Source organism: Lates calcarifer, linkage group LG18 (genome assembly GCF_001640805.2).
Source record: "Lates calcarifer isolate ASB-BC8 linkage group LG18, TLL_Latcal_v3, whole genome shotgun sequence".
NCBI classification, from domain to species: Eukaryota; Metazoa; Chordata; class Actinopteri; family Centropomidae; genus Lates; species Lates calcarifer.
Genome location: NC_066850.1, coordinates 18,930,489 through 18,949,397, shown reverse-complemented (window position 1 = coordinate 18,949,397; position 18,909 = coordinate 18,930,489). Strand labels below are relative to the sequence as shown.

The following is an 18,909-nucleotide window of genomic DNA, read 5'->3' as shown; positions in this document are numbered from 1 at the left end:
AAACTGTGCTGCTGGGCTGAGGAGACCTATGATGCAAATAAACTGAGTGAGGCCTAAAGAAACCTCATGAAAAGGTTAGAGGGAAGAAGCTGCTGTCACTACAGCCCAGACCACAAGGATTTGGACGTTTCTTCAGGCTCTGAGCTTCAGCATATTCCATTTGAAATGAACTAACGGATGGATGGAGACCAGCAGCGCTAATTACTTTACTTGAAAAACATCAGTAGGCAAGATTTTTCTGAAAGAAAATGAACCATTAGAAATGTTAAAGCTTGAGTAACCTGTCACACAATAAAAGTGTTAAACTCAGGTAGAGGTATGGTGACGCAGTGGTTAGTACCGTCTACTCACAGCAAGGAGGTTCCAGGTTCAAACCCCAGTTCACCTGGGGCTTTTCTGTGTGGAGCTTGCATGTTCTCCCTGTGCCTGTGTGGGCTCTCTCCAGTTCTCCCACTTCCTCCCACAGTTCAAAGACATGCAGGTTAATTGGTGATTCTAAATTGTCCATAGGTGTGAATGTGAGTGTGAATGGTTGTTTGTCTCTATATGTCAGCCCTTCAATAGACTGGTAATCTGTCCAGGGTGTACTCCCCCTCTCACCAAGTGTCAACTGGGATTGGTTCCAGCCCCCTGCGACCCTTGAGGATAACATAAGTATAGATAATGGATGGATGGATTGAGAATATGACCTGATTGATTCAAAGCTGTGCAGGGTTATGAAAATCCTGAAAAAAGCAATCTTTATAATAACTGTAATTAAATTCCTTATTTTGACCTTACATATACTCCACTAGTCAGAGGAATCTTTCGATGAGCTATATTTGACTCTTCGTTTGAAAGTGTTATTAAGATATGAACTGAGCCAGGGTGAATGTCTACCTTTAACTCTGTTTTCATGGGAGCATGTTTATTACACTTAGTTACATTAGTAACTTAAATATAAACTGAACTCAGCTGACAGCAGTTAGAACAACAAAACAATCTACACTGATACTTTTGGTTTGCCTCAGTCTAATAGATTCAGGAGGGGAAACTAGAATTAAAAATTTCAAAATATAACAGAGCGATCACTACAACAATCTGACAGCATACTTAGGTCAGGATTAGTGGCAAGTATTAAATCCAGATGAAGTCTGAGAATTCAGTGTAGTAGATTCATTCATTAAAGTAAAGCAAATTCAGACATTTGTCTCTAAATACATTATGTTAGAAAAAGGTTCCTGAAAACAGGACTAAAGTCTGTAAATTATGTATTACAGCATTGTGGAGTTAGACCATTTAACAGTTTTCCATCAGCTTCATGTTCAGGATTTCATGGGCGGGTCTGAAATGGGTCGATGATGCACTGGGGCCACCACTCAGCATAATCCCGTCCCAACTCCACACAAGGTCTGCACCTTATTCTCTGGACACTGTCTGAGTTCAGAGACATTCAGTGTTCAGCCCACGACCATATGACACCACAATATCTTGACTAGAACTGACTACACTGACGTCACAGTACAGCAAACACTGACACACACCACAGCATTATCACACAGTACGCTCACTCACTGAAAGTTAGCAGTAAAGTTACAGAACAGAGAGAAATGAACTGAGGTTACAGGAATAATAGAGTTAGAGTTACATGAATGATCAGTAGAACAAACAAAATAACATTAGTCAATCAAACAAAATTAGGATAGCCTACTCAAACTCAAACTGAACACAGCACTTTAATGTAGTATTCGTGAAGAGCAAAAACATGCTGCCTAAATACCTCTGGTCTGAACTGAAATCTAAAAGAAACAGGAACATGGGATTCAAATATGTACTGTACTGTATGTTTCAGGGTTCAAAATATTTTTCCACTCTGTACAAAAAATAAAAACATATCCATGTTGCCATTTATGCCACCAATTGTATTTTCACCAAAACTACACTGCTGAGCTGCACAGCTAAAATGACAATAAAAGCCCTATGAATTCCACTAACTAGAGACGTCCAATAATTTGACTGGTGATTAGAATTTCTCCCAACTTCATCTCTGCTCCTCCCGATGGATCTGTCCTACCCAGCCATTTGAATTTACTGCTGCCGTCACAGGTTTAACGACAATGCAGGGGTTCGGAGAAAGAGACAGAGAGATGCTGTTGAAAACGATAGCCCTAGCCTACTCATATTCTAATACCTTCAGCTCAGTGGTAAAGGTATGCTTAAAACACCAAGTGGTGACATCTTAATTTTTCACATCCAGAGACTGTAGCTATGTGGCTCTCCTCTCTCCTCCCCATGAATTATTCTTGCTCTAAGCAGCATGTCTCCTCACAGGGAAGGGGGTATTGTTTTACAACACAGCCGGTTGTGGCCTACTTGCTTCGCCCGGGGTTCTTTTCAAGGAGTAGTCTTAGGTGACCCCTCTCTCTGGCAGTTATTAATAATAACACGTGCCAGGGAATAGTTCACCTTGTAGCACTGAGGCTGCCTCACCACTGTGTGTATATCCAGCCTCATACAGAAGAATCTCCGGGGAGAGAGGGAAGAGGGTTGAGGTGGGTAGAGGAGAGGGATGTGTGTGCGGCAGGGTGAAAGCTATAGGAAGCCAGAGAGCCAACACACAAAAGACATCAAACAAAGTTTCCCCCTTGTATGTAATTAGAATCAGGTAATCATCTATCTCCTCTAAAGTGATGGAGAGTCTGATTAGCAGCATCAAAGAAGGCCAATAGGGTTGAGACTTAAGAGGGAGATGGAGAGGCAGTGTGTATGTGTGTGTTTGTGTGTGTGGAGAGATGAAGGAAAAGGAAGGTAAAGTGGCAAGGCTGACAAACTGAGTGCTGCATTCTCCACCTAGAGGTCCCATTAAAAGCTTGAGCAGGAGAGCCCCTTTGTGCATGCTGAGTGCTCTATTGTAATAACAAGCAGCGGAGACTGGATTCAATCTGGCGCCTGAATGAACCAATGCAATACAGGAAAATTCTCCCCCTCAAGTGCTCAAGGGGTTCAAACACATCAAGGCTGCTTCTTTTTGAGGCCTCAGAAAACATTTTGTCCTCAGAGGAATCTTTGCGTTAAATGTCTACATCCTAACATAACCTTCAGAGATGTATTTGCCATTTAATAGAATTAATGATATTGAGGTGGGTAGAGGAGAGGGATGTGTCAGACTAACTTGACTTTTAGCCATAAACAGAGCACAGTTCTGCTGTGGTCACACCAAAGAAAAACAAAAATGTGGCCCAGCACAAGGACAGAGTAAGTAATGATGATGGCATTCACTGGCACAGTTGGCACTCTAACCTTTTAGAAAACCACATCCTTCAAAAACACAAAATCCTCCTCTTCCTCCTCCAAATAAGAAAAAAAGAAACAACTATAGATGGGTACAGACAGGGGAGAGAGAGAGAAACATTATGTTTGGTGTCAGACACTTGCTGAAGTTGACCTTACCGCATTAAACAGGAGAGTGAAGAGGAGCTAAACAGATCTCCCAGCCAGCTTTAATTTAGCTGACTGAACGATCTTGATTTACAGTTTTCACCTGTTGCTGCTGTTCCAGTCTTGGTTTCTCAGGCAATGGTTATTTTCCACACAGTTTGAATCAAACATCTTCATTCTAGATAAGATATAAGTTAGCTTGTCTCTGAGGAGACAAGCCCATAGTTAGATTTTTATTGTTAGGCGACCTCTAGTGGCTGAGACAACTATGATGGGAGCAAAAGAGGATATAAAGTGACGTAAGATATAATGCTACAGAGTCTGCTTACGGACGGTCAGTGTACGGACAAGTCGACCAAACACAGGACCTGACCACTGTTCCTTTTCTGTGAGAAACTGAAAGCTAACATAGTTTCTTTTCTCCACCACTGTCTGACAACCTTAACCCTGTTTATTATCGTATCCATGACAACAAAGGTCCTTTAACCTTTAACCCCCATACTTCTTTTAACCCAAGCAAAACAAACCTAACCAGACTCTTCCACAACCTTAACTGTGAGGCCCACTACACCTGCCGCTGGTGCGCTCCTATTTTTTGTTTCCTTGTCTCAGTTTGGACCTTTCACACAGTATACGGATTAACTTTGTAGAGACTTGGACTGAAGTTACATTATCATTTTGGGGTAATGCAGGACCCAATTTAAAACTTAACCTACACTACATTTTTCTGCAGTGACAGTGACAGTATGGTTATGAGTTTGTAGCTCTTATGTATTCAGGTCACACAGGTGACCACTGGTCTCCATAAGATAATTAACCACTGATGACATTTACAAATATTTACCACTTATTATCACCAAGAAGAGAGGAGTGTTTAAGGTTTCTGGAGATACCTCCAGAACAGTGCTAAGTGTTTTTAAATGACCTTTTGGGTTTTTCAAATATCAGCAATGGTTACCTCTATAACCTGAATGATGACAGGCCCACACTGGGGCTGGGTTAAGGGTAAAGATGCTGGCCATGGCCAGCAGAATTATATTATGCTTGCCATGCATCTTGGTATGGTTATGGTTAGGCAGTAAAAGGCTTGGTTATAAGTGACAGGACGTGAACTCCAGTTTCCTACACTAAAGTGGGATAAACTGCCCATATACCTCCGTCACTGTATCACCATCCAAAACAAATATTAATCCTAGGGAGAGCAGACAAGCTCTAAGTACAGGACAAAAACATGAGACTTGAAACACAGCCACAAGTTTCAGGTCAGTAATAATGTGAAGTGTTGGTCAAAAGATGTAAAGACACTGTGGTTCTACTCTGTAAGCATTCCCTACACTGCAGGAAGAGACGTGTTGGTGACCGGCGGTCTGGCTGGCGATGTCCCTGTGCCCTTCAGTGTTAGATGGGAGAAGAGCTGAACATCTGTGGAAGTCATTAGAGAAAAAGAAGCTGCCCCGAATCTTTCAGCCTGCAGAGAATCAGGAGGAGAGAGCTATGACAAACTATACTCAGCCTCCTGCACATCTCCCAGGAGCATGGCCATCATCAAGTGAGCAGGGTTTCTTTAGTGGAAATCACTGGCTTTCAGGTTTTTGTGGAGTTGTTTGCCATCCTTCACTGCCTCAATAATGACTGATCTAGCTGGGAGTCCAGTCTGCCCTGTGGAATGAGGCCATATTTTATTTGGGTACAACTAAATCTTTAGTCTCATATTCCCACTAAATGGTCACTTAATTACCACTTCATTGTTCAGTTGGACACTGACTGCTGCTCAGCTGCTTCTTCTGTCACTGTCACTGGGCTGAGATCTGGTTTTTCATAACCAGTCACTATTGACGTGTAGAGCTGCTCTGACATGTGGAGCTGCTCTGACATCAGTTTCATTAAGGCTGCATCAGCAGCACTCATTCCTGTAGGCCTGAAAGGAGGCTGTAAAAACTGTAATGTTTGATGCAGTAGCTGTGTTAAGTTTGAATTCATGTCAAATACAAGTGGCTCCAACAATGATAGATTAACACTGTCCTTCCTTCTGCTCAGTGCTTCATATTGCATTATCTACACGATCACTGTAAAAAACCTCTTGATGAACACTGAAGGTATCGTAACCTAAAAACAAGCTGAGCATCTAGAAACAATGTGAGCTAATGTTAGCAGCAGCTGTTACCTGCAGGCCCTTATTAAACAGATTTTGAACATGAAACTACTAAAACAATAACCATTAAGCAACCGCCCCCATCTCTTCCAGGCTTTTTGCTTGCACCGTACAGAACAAGAAGCAGCGGAGATGCAGCACTCGGCAGAAACAGAACCATAAACATTAGTTCCATGTCTCTATGAAGTAAGACGTAAATTGCCTCCCACCTCCACCCGATAAAAAGTTGGTCAGATAAAAATTAGCTCTTAAACTCTTAACTCTTAAAAAAAAATGTTGACTATCTTTACCGTGATGATTAATTGACTAATTGATTATTAATGCACATCCCTACTATAGACATTTTCATATGTATTCACCAAGGCTGGGCAATAAAATGATAACAATATATACCGCAATATAATTTTTCCTCGATAGACATATAAGACATGGTTGATACAACATCGATGGAACTCATTCCATCACTGACAGACAACAGGAAAAGCCAAGGATAATGAGAATAGCACCGCGCCAAACCAATCATGTGGCTGGAACAGAGTTACAGCCATGTCAAGTAAGGTTGACACACACAGCACAGAGCACAGGAGTAAGCACATGTGCTAATGTTTTGGGTACTGCAGCCGTGCACAGCTGTATGTCAGGATTAGGAGCTAGATAAAAGAGAAAATACAGAAAGAAAATGTTAACGAAAACTCGAGCGACAGCGCTACAGAGGAAGATGCCCCAACAGACACAGCCCCGAATAACAGAGGATTGACAGGCACTTAGAGAGCCGGTAGAGACAGACACAGCTGATAAAAACTCTCTGGGATTTGTCCCAGTAGAAAACACAAAATATAAATACAAATCTGACTTAATGTTTGCTCCTTCATTCTACCATTTTCTCTCTTTGTCTCATCTTTCTCTCTCTGCTCAGCTCAAATTTTGCTAATTTATAATATAAATAAAAGTTCGACAGAAATAGTGATTTGATTTATATCGTTATATATATCTATATTGACTGATATGAAAAATCATATTGTGATACGAGTTTTTCCCATTCATACTGTAAAAACTTTCAGCCATCTGTTACGTCCACAGAGTGTCTGATACTGTATCACTTTAAAGGACTGAACATGAAACTAATCTTAGAGATGGTACGTGTAAGGCCAATGTAAAGATACAGGGCACAAACTGAGACAAAGTTTCATCCACACGCATTCACAGTGTTTCAACTTTAGAAAAAATGTTTCTGCTTATCTTGAGGCTTTTGACTTTTTTTGAGGCTTTTTTTTTTTAAACTCTGAATGACTGAGCAGCTACACATTCACATGCACAGTCTGCTGTTAGCTAGCTACAGTCAGACATGTGGCCCATTGGCTGTTTGGAATGATTAAGCACAAACTGGACAGTATCAATAAAATAAAATAAAATAAAGTGACTGAGATGAATGTTGCCACAAAGCAGACAAACAAACAAACAAAAATCTAACAAACTAACAAAAAATGTGTGTATGGAGCTCTGGATCAGCAGAGTGAATGTGAAATGGTGAATAATTCAGAATCTGGATCAAGGCCTTCAGCACTCCATGTGACTGTGTCTGAGATTAGAGAACTATATTTGACTACTTTGTGAGTAATCACATGCTGAACAGTTTTCTTGTATTAAAGGTCTGACGTGTGTTCATGAGGAGGAATGTATCTAAATGAGATTTGTGAGGAAAATAGATGAGTTTCAGGCAGACTGAGCCTTTTCTCTTCACTTCTTGCCGCTCCTTGGAGATAAAGCTTGACTTGATGTCACATTCACGCCTGATGCCGACACACAAACTGACAATGCTTCATAAGCCCAATGTGAGATGAAAAAAGATACAGTTTTCATTTACATTTCCATATACAGTATGGTTATACAAGGTGGCTGTGGACTACAGAGTTGATTCTGGAAAAGGAGAAAAATGTAAGTTATTACAGTGAACCATGCTCTACATGTTGGTTATCTCTCACTGATAGCCAGCTCTCCGTTAATAAATCCAGCCGTGTTGACAGCTCTGTGAGTTTGCTTGCATTTACAATCTTAGTAAAACCACTGTAGAGGAAAATTGAAGTTGGATTTAAAAAAATGAATGAATAGATAGATAAATAAATAAGTGTTCTCCTGGTGCTGTCTTTAAAATGGATGTCTGGAATTTACAGTTTTTCATTAACTGATGCCCAGTCAGCTTTCTTTAGGCTGGCCTTGGAGCAGTGCAGCGGCGGTGGTGTGTGTGCAGTGGCACTCAGCAGGCCAGCCGTGCCGCAGTCTTCATTTTCTCAGCGTTTTTTAACTTAAATGTGTCAGTCTGCCCGCTCTCCTCCCTCCTCTGGGCTTTCAAACATTATCGCTCTGTACTGTGAAAATCAAACATCAGCATAAACAGTGGCGTCGCACCATTACCAGTATCATCAGTGGAAGCTTTGGTTTCAAAGGGATCATTTGTTGATAGAATGTTGTTGCTGAATTTCTCCATATTCAGAGAGAGCAAAGCACAAATCAAAATCCAGTAGATAATACCTGTAATTATGTTTGTGGTTGCAGGTTTATGAGGGGACAGCTTGGTTACACACACACATACACACACAAAGGCCTCTCTGTACATCACATTTGATCACAGTTTAAGCCTGAAGTTTTTCTCCCTGTGTTTTTTTCCTCACTCTTTTGTTCATGTGTTGTGAGGATTATTATGTTTCAGCTCATGGCTGTAGACCCCTGAAGGATTCAGTTAGCCCTGATTATGCCAGGCTTAATAACATGCCACCCCGTTGCTAGGATTGGTTTGGAGAAGGGGCTTGGGGACGGAGGGTGGCAGGTGGGAATGGTGGGTGGGTATGGGGTGTGTGTGTGTGTGTAGGGGGGGGGGGGGGGGGGGGATGAAATGTGAAGTCATCATTTCTTCCTCTCTAACTAACCTGGGCTGACAGACTGAGATAAACATGAGGAGGAATAATGTACTAGCGGTCATCTTTTTAGTATGGCAGTGTGCATGCGTGCGTCTAAACAGCATTGCTTTGTGATGTTGCAGCAGCTGATTGCCTGAGTGATGGAGCCAGGCGTTCTTTGTTACTCTGCAGAGCCGATGTGGATTGCTCTGGTTTGATACATTTGCTGTCCATTAGGCAGCAGTGAGGAGACGTCAGGGTGCATTCACTGACAGGCCACACATAACAGTCAATTCAATCACCTTCAGCTTTGAAGATGAAACAATAACGTGTTGGAATTGGTTTCTCCTATAGGCCACATGCCTGTTCAGAGACGCTGGCCTGGCCTCACTGCTTCTGTACGTGTTGGTGCTAGACACACAACGTCCACATCAGCTGATTCACTGATGACATCCTGAAGCTCTGCCAAGAGAGAAGGCTGCACTATCAAGGCCAAACTGATCATCAGGATTATTTTTGTCATTATTCATTGATTTTAGGGACTGAATCATTTCACACATTACATTACATTTAAATAAACCGAGCACTGTTTTTAGCCCCAGGTTGTGTTACACTCCTGCTAATGTACAACTATCTGCATCAACATCAGACTGGTCCTCATTCACAGGTCATCTAGAAGCAAAATATGAATCAAATTGTACCAAAATCAAAACAACAGAGCTGCTGTAAAGGGTTCCTGTTGTTGTCTGACAGGGGTTCAGTGAGCTAACATTAGCGACGTCAGCCGTCATTCATTCATCTTACTGCAGGTTGTGGTGGTTTTTCAGGCTGAACAGGTTAGCTGTGTTGCTTTGGTGCAGACATGAGTCTCAGTCACATCACTCACCCTAAATCCAAAATACTCTGAATGATGATCCACTTTGAGAGACAAGCTCCTTTCCATTCGCTCAAGACATTTTATTTTTGTTGCTCTGTGAATCGCTGCAGCTGCACTGTTGGTGGCTGTACTTGGTTTGATATGCAGCAGAGTTTTCTATGAGCGGAGCATTTTAAGCATCAGTTTCACAGAAGATCATCTTCATTTGATTTTGGGAAGACAAAACTGTGACTGAGATTAATATTTGATTAATTGTGCTGCCCAATGAGAAAGACCTGACAAACTGGGTCCTGGATGTGGATGGAGGTGTGGACACATCACACTGAGATACTAAATATCCAGGAAATGTACTGAGGTCTGGTGCCATTCTGTACGGCCTTATTGCCAACAAATGTCATGAAAAGAAACAAACCAATAATGTGTTTAACTGTCTCTTAGTAAGTCCACTGGTTCCTACTACATCTTCAAAAACAGCTCACACACACAGTTTCATTACTGAAAGAGACTCAGTCATTTCTCCTAACTCTAACCCTACAACAAGTTTATATTTGATCTGTGTAGACCAAAAAGAAGGATGAAGGACTTTCTACATGAAAAATTTGGATCTGGGCTTAGGTTAGGACAAAGAAATGATGCTCTGCGTTTCCCTACTTTACTGCTGACAAGGAAGTTTCATGTCAGATTTCAGATCCATTAATAAGAAGTTAAAATATAAACATGAAACATTTCTTGTTGACTGATAGAGAGATTCATATTCACACTGACACAATGATCACACTCAAATATTATAGGACATTATACAAACATTATAATAAACCACTAAAGGAAGGACAGTAAGCATAGCTCCATAGCATTATTGTCGGCTTCCTACAGAGAGAGCACCTGTCAGTTCCAACAGAGGCTGGGACCTCTTTGTTGACAGCTCTGTAACTCTGACACATCACGGCTTCTATTCTCTGTTTCCCACTGACTGTGGATTTTTGGGAAACACTTTGCTCACACTCACACTCACACATACACACACACACACACATTGGGAGCAATTTGGTATCAGGTATCAAATTATCAACCTTTCAATCAATGAATGACCTGTGCCACCACCTGAACTACAGCCGCCGCTGCCGCCACATCGTATTTTTTTCAGTTACATGTAAATGTAGAAAACAGAAAGACGCATAAACGAGTCGAGGGAAACAAACTTTCCTCGGTGATAAAGAGCGTCTCCACCTGCAGTTGACAGCCGACTCAGCTTGTGTTAGTGTGCAGGCCGAGTGTTAGTCTACAGCAGCTAACAGTGGTCTTCTGTACCAGGCCTCCATCAGACAAACAGCACACACACACACAGGCTGGCATACATGATTCATGTGAGACGTAAAGCCGCTGTCATCAGTGTAAAAATGCAACATGAAATTATAAATCTGACATTTTGCATTTTTTCACATTTTGTCACACACACACACATATATATATATATATATATATATATATGTAATGTAATGTTGAAAAAGATGGCTTTGATTATCTACAATCTTGTCTTTGGTAAATTATGTTGTTGGTATAGAAAGCTTTCCCTGTGTCATTCATTTCTACTGTACAGGGCTGAAGCTAGTAGCTGCCTCTGCCTCAGCACCACTCACACAAGCACCACCATAGTAAACCGAAACTAATGTCACATTAAAAAATTCTTTACAATATTTTCAAATCATCTGTCAATGGGTGTTGTATGCTCTTTAATGACATACGACACCTGTCTAAAACAACATTTTGTTGATTCATGTATCTGCTGTCTTTATCACTGACTGGTTTTTAAATGCCACCGTATAAACTGAACTCGTGCAGAGTTTGTTACTGATGCAAAAACCAGATTTGGGTTTGTTAAAAATGACCATTTGCAATCTTACTATGTGTGTTAACTGATATTGACACTGATAATTGGACTCCTGCTGATAAAAAGGATCTTAACTTCTGTTGAAAATGTACGTTCTGCTTTACAGAAAAAGCAGGAGATTGGACTCTGATCCATCGAATACATATACCTGAGTGTAGGTAGGCCACAGAGTCTAACACGTCAGCATCAGAACACTACATGACACTGCTTCATGATATTTACTTAATAATTCAAATAATAAATGCAATTTTAAATAATTGAAAAGATAACAACAGAGTATATAAACATGAATTAATGAGTCCCAATGAAACACTGCTATTCCACCCACTGTAAATTAAGATGCTTCACTTTCACTAAAAATCTCACAGGTTTTAGTTGGATTGCTCCTCTGTCAGTTGCTGTCTTATTTTAAATCAGATCTTCACTGCAACTATCCACGCGCACACACACACACACACACACACACACACACACACACACACACACATATCTCTTCATTTGTCAAACAAACCTAGTTATCCTGAAAAAAAAGATGCCACAACAACCAGATCTGAAGCTAATCAGAGACTTCACCAGGCAGATAACCGAGGCAAAAGCAAAATTAAAATTTGTGGAAACATGGACACATAAATCTAATTACTATTAATTATGTTATTATTAAGTATAGTGATATTTACTAATAATTTAAATAATACATTTAATAGATAAAAATGACACATAAATTTAACTAATTTAAAAATTGGAAATAGTAAAAAAAAATCCATGGGATAATTTACATGTGAAATCTGCCACTGTCTTATCACTGGACCTTAAAACAGGTCACAGACCAAACCCCAGAGGAAATAAAATTATGGCTGTGCTCCACTCCACCAAAATACAGGAATTCAACTGGAAGTGTAAATGTGTGTAAGTGGATTTCAGTGGGTTCACTCTCTGTGAGCAGACTCTATGTTTTCTGGATGCTACGCCGTGTTTATTGAACGTAACGCAGACACAGTGAGAATATCGTCCGTCTGTCTTACCGTAGGTAGTCTCTCCGGCACAGGATGAGGTTGGCTTTGGTGTAGAGCGTGGACCCCACCTCGCCCAGCCTGCAGTCACAGCAGGCACACTTGAGGCAGTCCTCGTGCCAGTACTTATCGAGGGCCTTCAGCAGGTAGCGGTCCTTGATCTTCCGGTTGCAGCCGGCACAGCCTTTTGGCTTGGTGTCCGGCTGGACGGAGAGCATTTGTATACCTGTGAGAAGCACAGAGAGAAGCTTTAGAGAGAGAAGCTTTAAACACCCAGCCAATACAGCACGCTACATGCTGACTGAAGAGGAGGCAGGCGGTTTCTCAATGGAGACGGCCTCATGGTTAAATACACACAAAGACATTCTAACATTTCAGACACTGTTTAATGAAACACTGCGGCTGAACTGTTAAAGAAGAAAAAACTGTTCACATGTTTTCATTCTGTTTCTTAATCTTTGAGCAGCAGCAGTGCAGTATTCATATATTTAACAACAACTCAAAATTACACTACTGAAATGAAAGTGACCCTCACACACTGGAGCATTAATATCTTTCTAAATAAAATAAAGAAAAGAAAGAAGAAAAAAAAAACATATTTGAACCTGGACTGCTTCAGGTATCAGAACCTGTTTTCAATCAGTGAAAATAAATGTCAGCCATTGTCACTCATGTCAACAAAAACATCTGTGGATCTCAGAGCCTGGTCCGTGAAGGGCCATGGGTTTCCAGATCTCTGTCCCACAGCCCTGCACTGTTCTCACAGGACTGTGACAATGCTGTGGGTCCACAGTGGAAAAGGGATTAAATACGCTTACTCAAAAAGTGTGCAGATTGTTCTGAGAAAATTAACAAATAAAATGATTTTTTTCCCATCATAAAAATTACAGCAGCAGTCACGAGCTCCTGTTTAGTCTTCATTAATAAAACACACCAATTCTTCAGTTCACGCTGAAGATTAAATGTAACAAATTAACTGGACTAAAAATGTAGTCCAGTTCACTGAAATATTCTCAAACTTAAGTGAACACTATTTTCTATTAGACAACAACATGAAGTAAAAACTCATTTTGCACACTAAAAACCTCTAGATTTGAGAGTTGAAGCACAGTACTGTCCAACAACGCCACACACAAAAATGTAAATCATTTTCAAATGGTGATGAGAGGGCTAGAAGTATTTTCTGTTGGTAAACTCTGTAGATTTCTTGTCACTGTGCTGTAACAGTTAGTGTACAATTCTCAGTCCAGGCCTACGTAAAACACACAGCGCATCTCTAACATGAGAAACACACACTTGCGTTAGCTTCAGTCTAAGTCCATGAAAATGAAAATGTCCTGTGCAGTAAAGAGAGGTGAGCTGGAGAGCGGCTGTGCTGCATTTAATGCTCACAGAAACACAAAGGCTGAAAGGAGGTGATCTGACTGATTAACATATTCCTCAGAGAGGAGGACCGAGCGTTTGACAGAGACTCTTAACTAAAATCTCTGACCTGACCTATATTTAACTGAATCACAGTCATTAGAAAAAACAGGTGTGGATGTCATTTCACTATTATTTGAAAAGCTCAATATTCATTGCATTATTTTAGAAAATAACAAAAATAAATAATGATTGAATATTTAATACTTTAAAGTATTATTCAAACCATGGTGAGCTGATGTGAGTGTGTTTGAGCAGCCGCGACTGAGGAACTGTTCCTGGTCTCTGTAAACTACAGCGATGGACTGACTGCGACAAAGAAGAAGAAGTGATGTAGCTGGTCAGTGGTCAGCAGACTAACAGTCCTGTTGAAGTGTTACTGAGAGCAACCAGCAGCCCCCACAGACACAAAGCCACAGTTTCACTCTCACTTTTCTTCTCCTGACCTTCTCTGTGTTTGAAGGGGCGTGGCTACAGGAGAGGAGCTGTGCAGGCTGTATTGTTTAGGCTGGGCTGACTGTGGAGAGCCTTTGTAGGGCCACTGAGGACGGGTGTGGGGGGGGGCAATGTGGCTTCACACCAGGCTGGAATTAGTATTCTCCTACTATTCCCTAAGGACAGGCACACCCCCACTCCCCTTTGTCCTCCTTTCACCACACACACACACACACACACACACACAGTGTTTCTTTTAGTTTTATCTTATCTTTTATAGTTCTCCTCAAACACTGAAACTTTGAATTAACCAGTTCAGAGATATCGGACAGTCTGAAACAGAAAAACACCATCAGATCAGATCAGTTCTGTCAGAGCTTCTTTGAACAAGCTGAGAGACCTTTTCCACTGATTTCACAACAGTTCATTTCAGTTGTAAATCCTGTTGTCTTTTTCTTACCAGTGGGTGTGTGTGAGTGTGTGTGAACACACTGAACTGTCACAGGACACTAATGAAAGCTCAGTCTGACTTCATGTACTCTGCTGTAAATGAATAAAGTTCAAACCCCTCTCACTCTGAGGTGGTGGAGTGGATCAGAGCTGCCGTCCCCTGCTACACTCTGTTCAGACTAAACTCCTGAATGTTTACTGAGGAAAACCTACAGAAACAGAAGCTAACTGGCTGGTTAGCTCCAGCGTTGATCTGTTAATTGGCTGTACTCAGAGAGCGGCTCGGCCGGCTGCTCTCCCCGTGCCTCTTCAGCCCCGGCTCCACCACGGAGTCCCCGCTGCTCATCACCAAAGCAAAGCATCCAAGAGTTTCCACTCCCCTTTTACTGGGCAATCAACCCGACCGCTTCACTCTTCCGATTACCGGGGTGTGTGTGTGTGTGTGTGTGTGTGTGTGTGTGTGTGGAGGGGGGGGGTCACTGGTCATTTTCCATAAAGGAAGGGAAACAGCTGCTCAGAGTCCTGATGGTTTGTGTTTGATTTACTCGCTGGCTTGCAGTCTCTCTCTCCTCATCTCCGGGCTACTGCCGCTGCGCGTCCTCGGCCACATGCAGCCGATCAGCAGTGCCCGGAGGACGTAGGATGATGGAGGGATGGAGCGGAGAATAGCCTGCTATTTCAGTCTCAGCTGTTCGCCAACGAGATGCTGACATTTCACCCTATCAGTTTAATTACTGTTGCCATGGCAGCGGAGCGCCAGTAAAGGCCAGTAACGGATTTAACACACACACTCAATTTACCATGCAGCTTTCACAAGCACAGAGCAGAGAGCGGACCCGCGGTGAAGGCGATGGACGCGGTCAAATATCAGTATAATCACTAACACCACACCGGAGCTCATCCCGTCACTGTGTGAATGAAAGCTCATCAGAGGAAAAACACAGACAGAGGCTGCGGGTCAGATCTGGACACGCAGCGGTGAAAACATCAACTAAACACACAAGAAACATGTCCTTCATACAAACCGAAGCGCAATCAAATGTCTTACCGAAACTTTTCTCCCTTTTCTGCATTTGTTGAAGCAGCCGAAGCACCACCATGCAACCCGATACCGCCTGGTCCAGAGAGCAGCGATCTGCAGACACACTGGGATCAGGCTTTGTTAGAGAGGGAACAATCCAGCGCGGCGACCAGAGACGAATGAAAAGAAGGGGGAAGCAGCGGCCAACAAAACGCAGGCGGGGGTGCTAGAGCGAGCTGTTCCAGCCGTCGGGCGTCACGCGGCGTCTGAGAGGACGTTTATCACCGTCCGGAGCTGACGAGCAGAGAGAGGCAGCGCGACAAACAGACGCGTGTCCTCGGCGGTGCAGCAGCGTGTGATGCTACCGGCCGCCTCAGCGCAGCCTCCCGCTTCACGCCGCTTCACTAATTAACGCCCTGACGTTCACCGGTCACCGCGCACACAGACCGAGCAGAGACGGTTCCTCAGCCCGGAACATCTCACCTGCTCTGCTCACACTCTCACCTCTCTCTTACAGCCTGCTTACATTTCACACAGCTCATTTCACTTCAGCCTCATTCTCATCGTTAGGGACGTGTTGGCGGACTAGCAGCTCACACTGATTTTTCCAAATGCAAACATGGCAGAACAATAACGGAGCTGTTTCCTGTTCCCCTCACCTTTCTCAGCAAGTTCAGCAGAAGCCTCAACTCCAGCCGCGGACTTAGCTACAGAGCCTGTGAGGAGGAAAAGTTTAGCAGAGCGTGCCGATCTTCAGGATGGACGACTTGAGCTTCACATGAACCACAGAGACCGTGTTGGAGGATTCTACCCAGCTACAGGTGTTGGTCCGCCCGTCCTTGAGCTTGCAGTGTGTGGGAGGTTTAAGCCGGTGTCCCCGTGCATCAGCGACCGAGTGGAGAGAGACAGAGTCAGGCTTTATGATGTTCACAGCCCCGGTCCCTTAGCGGTCAGACACCACACCGCCACGATAAGGTCACTCACTCAGGCCCGTTACCACACGCTCCACTGTAACACACGGCATATATCGCGTGCGCGCCCTTGGAACGCCCATTTTTCTCTAACGTCCTTCAGTGTTTGGGGCGCGCGGAGACACGCGCTCCTTTCAGCACACACACTGACACAGGTACGTCTGCTGAGAGGAGCACGCGGTGCAGTTAAAGCGTCACCACGAGTTTCTCTAAGTGAAGGTGGACCTGATGCTCCTGCTGACACCCCTGACTGACCCCTGACCTCTCACACCTGCACGGTTTAATACGAGGAATTCAGTCCACTCACAGTCTCCAAAAACTGCATGAGAACCAGTCACCCATATCAAGACATGCTGTAAACCAGGAATTTATTTCAGCTCTGTAGTAACAAGACTGTCAGATTCTTACAACAGAGAATGTTAAACATGAAGCCAACAGGAAACAGATCTAATGAGGATAACTGAATCAGTTTCTGCTGAGGACACAGATTCCTGTTCTTCTGGATGTCTTTGTCCACGCGCAAGCGTCCTGTGAGGTCCTGGCGGCTGCCTGATGATCTCCTCTCCACACTCTTTATTTAAATCGTTCCTGTAATTAATGGACGAAATTATTCTCCCCTGTTATTGCGCCAATTCGCACCAGTCCGCGGGCCGTGTCTGACTGGATGAGGCCGTGATGAGGCCCACATGTGAAGGTACGGTGCCCCCACACCCCCGCCTCCTCACCGCTGCCTCACGACCTGCTGTTACACACAGACACAGCTCACAGTACTCCAGTCCACAGCCTGACGAGTTAATAGTTGGCATGCGGCTCCAGCCTAAAATGCAGCGATAATGAGATGGGTCATAAAATGTTCTGCGCGCCATTATGAGTGATGAGATGCATTAAAGTTGACAGGGTATTACCTGCCAGTAATTAGGTTTTGTCATGGATTGAATTATTTCAAGGCGGCCTATCTTGGTAATCATGCAATTTGCTGCAGAGTGTGTGGTGTGTGTGAGGCTGCCACCTCTCTCCCGCTGCCCTTCCACTCTCCTTTCACTCACTGCGTTCCGCCAATTATTCATCCTCCGCGTGGATGGAGGATGGAGACTATGCAGGTGGAGGATGGAGGAGATCGTCACATGGATCAAATCTCTTCATCCAGCGGAAACTCGCTCCTCCATATTCCCTTTACATGAGCGTAAGATGTTATGTTGGTACCTGACCCCCCCCCCCCTCTCCCCAGCCCAGCCCCCCCCGCCCCCTCCCTCTATCTACAGTGAAGGAACAGAATGAGAGCGCGGACCTGCACCAAAACCCACCGGTACTCCCCCCGCACTTAGCGGCGATTTGGTTCAGTGTGATGCTGAGCAGAGGACCGAGTGTGTCCGAGGCTGCTCTGATGTCACGTCCTCAGCCGCCTCGTGCGCCGCTTCACGCGCAGCCCTCGCTCCGCAGACAGCCTCAAACTCACAACCCAGACACACAAAGAGGACCGAACACCTACCTTGAAGTAGATCCAGGGATGTCCAGAACAAACTGCTCTGCTCCGTCTCTTCTGTCTCCTCTGGACTTTGAATCAAAGTGTCCACTCGGTAACTTTGTCGCCGCTCCTCCAGCTGCAGCGCGTCCGCACTAAACTTGGCGACAGGAGTTGGAGAACAGTTGTTGGGATGTCACATCAAACTAAACTAGGCTCCCCCTCAGCTCTGCGCGTCTCGGACCCGGCTCACAGGGCGTCTCTGTCCCCCTTGTTGCTTCCTCACATTATCCCTCCCTCGTCTGTCTGTGTGTCTCTGGTTCTCTGGCAGGGAACGCGGTGGAGAGTGGAGCCTCCTCTCCTATTTAAGCCCCTCCACCAGGTCCCCAGTCAGCAGCACACTCCAGCTCATCCAAGAAGCTGACAAGCACCGTTAGGGAAGGCAGCGCATGTTGCTCTAATGGACCTCATTAAGCTCTACTTACAGATGTTCTCTTAACATAATTGATCTGCAGCGAGTTGAGAGGACGGCAACCTATTCCCCAGCCCCCAATTATGGCCCGGTAATTAGATCCCCAACCTCCAGCTCTCCACACTCACCCTTCTAACATTCCGAAATATCAAAGTATCTTTCTCTCAAAGCGACCGCCCCCCACCTCCCCCATCTCCCACCACCACCTCACCTCCATGTCTCCTCCCCCTCCCACCCACAAGACACTATTGACAGTCAGATCTGCTAACCTTTGTAGTGTAGCCAGACTTAGCAGTGCACTGACTCCAACTGACAGAGCTCACTCACTCTTCTATTCCTCCTTTCTCTCTCCTTGCCTTTTTTCTATCCGTTGGGAGACAGAGACAGAGAAAGAGAGACGGAGTGAGTGGCACAGATGGAGAAAGAAAGAGAGAGCAA

The 18,909-nt window shown here is 43.8% G+C and overlaps 1 protein-coding gene across 3 annotated transcripts in view; it reads right to left on the bottom strand.

Annotated features, from left to right (window-relative positions):
• lmo3 (LIM domain only 3) overlaps positions 1-18,602 on the bottom strand; it is a 48,023-nt gene extending 29,421 nt beyond the window's left edge. Inside the window, exons 1-2 of one of the 3 annotated variants that reach the window (XM_018697241.2) lie at positions 18,027-18,602; positions 12,251-12,464 (exon numbers count right to left, since the gene is read on the bottom strand). In XM_018697241.2, coding sequence (XP_018552757.1) covers positions 12,251-12,456 — 206 coding nt within the window. In that variant the 5' untranslated portion in view covers positions 12,457-12,464; positions 18,027-18,602. Of the gene's footprint in view, positions 1-12,250; positions 12,465-15,593; positions 16,157-16,225; positions 17,074-18,026 lie in introns of those variants that run through there. The other 2 variants (XM_018697242.2, XM_018697240.2) reach the window with 2 other exon arrangements.
• Between the last annotated feature and the right edge of the window lie 307 nt (positions 18,603-18,909).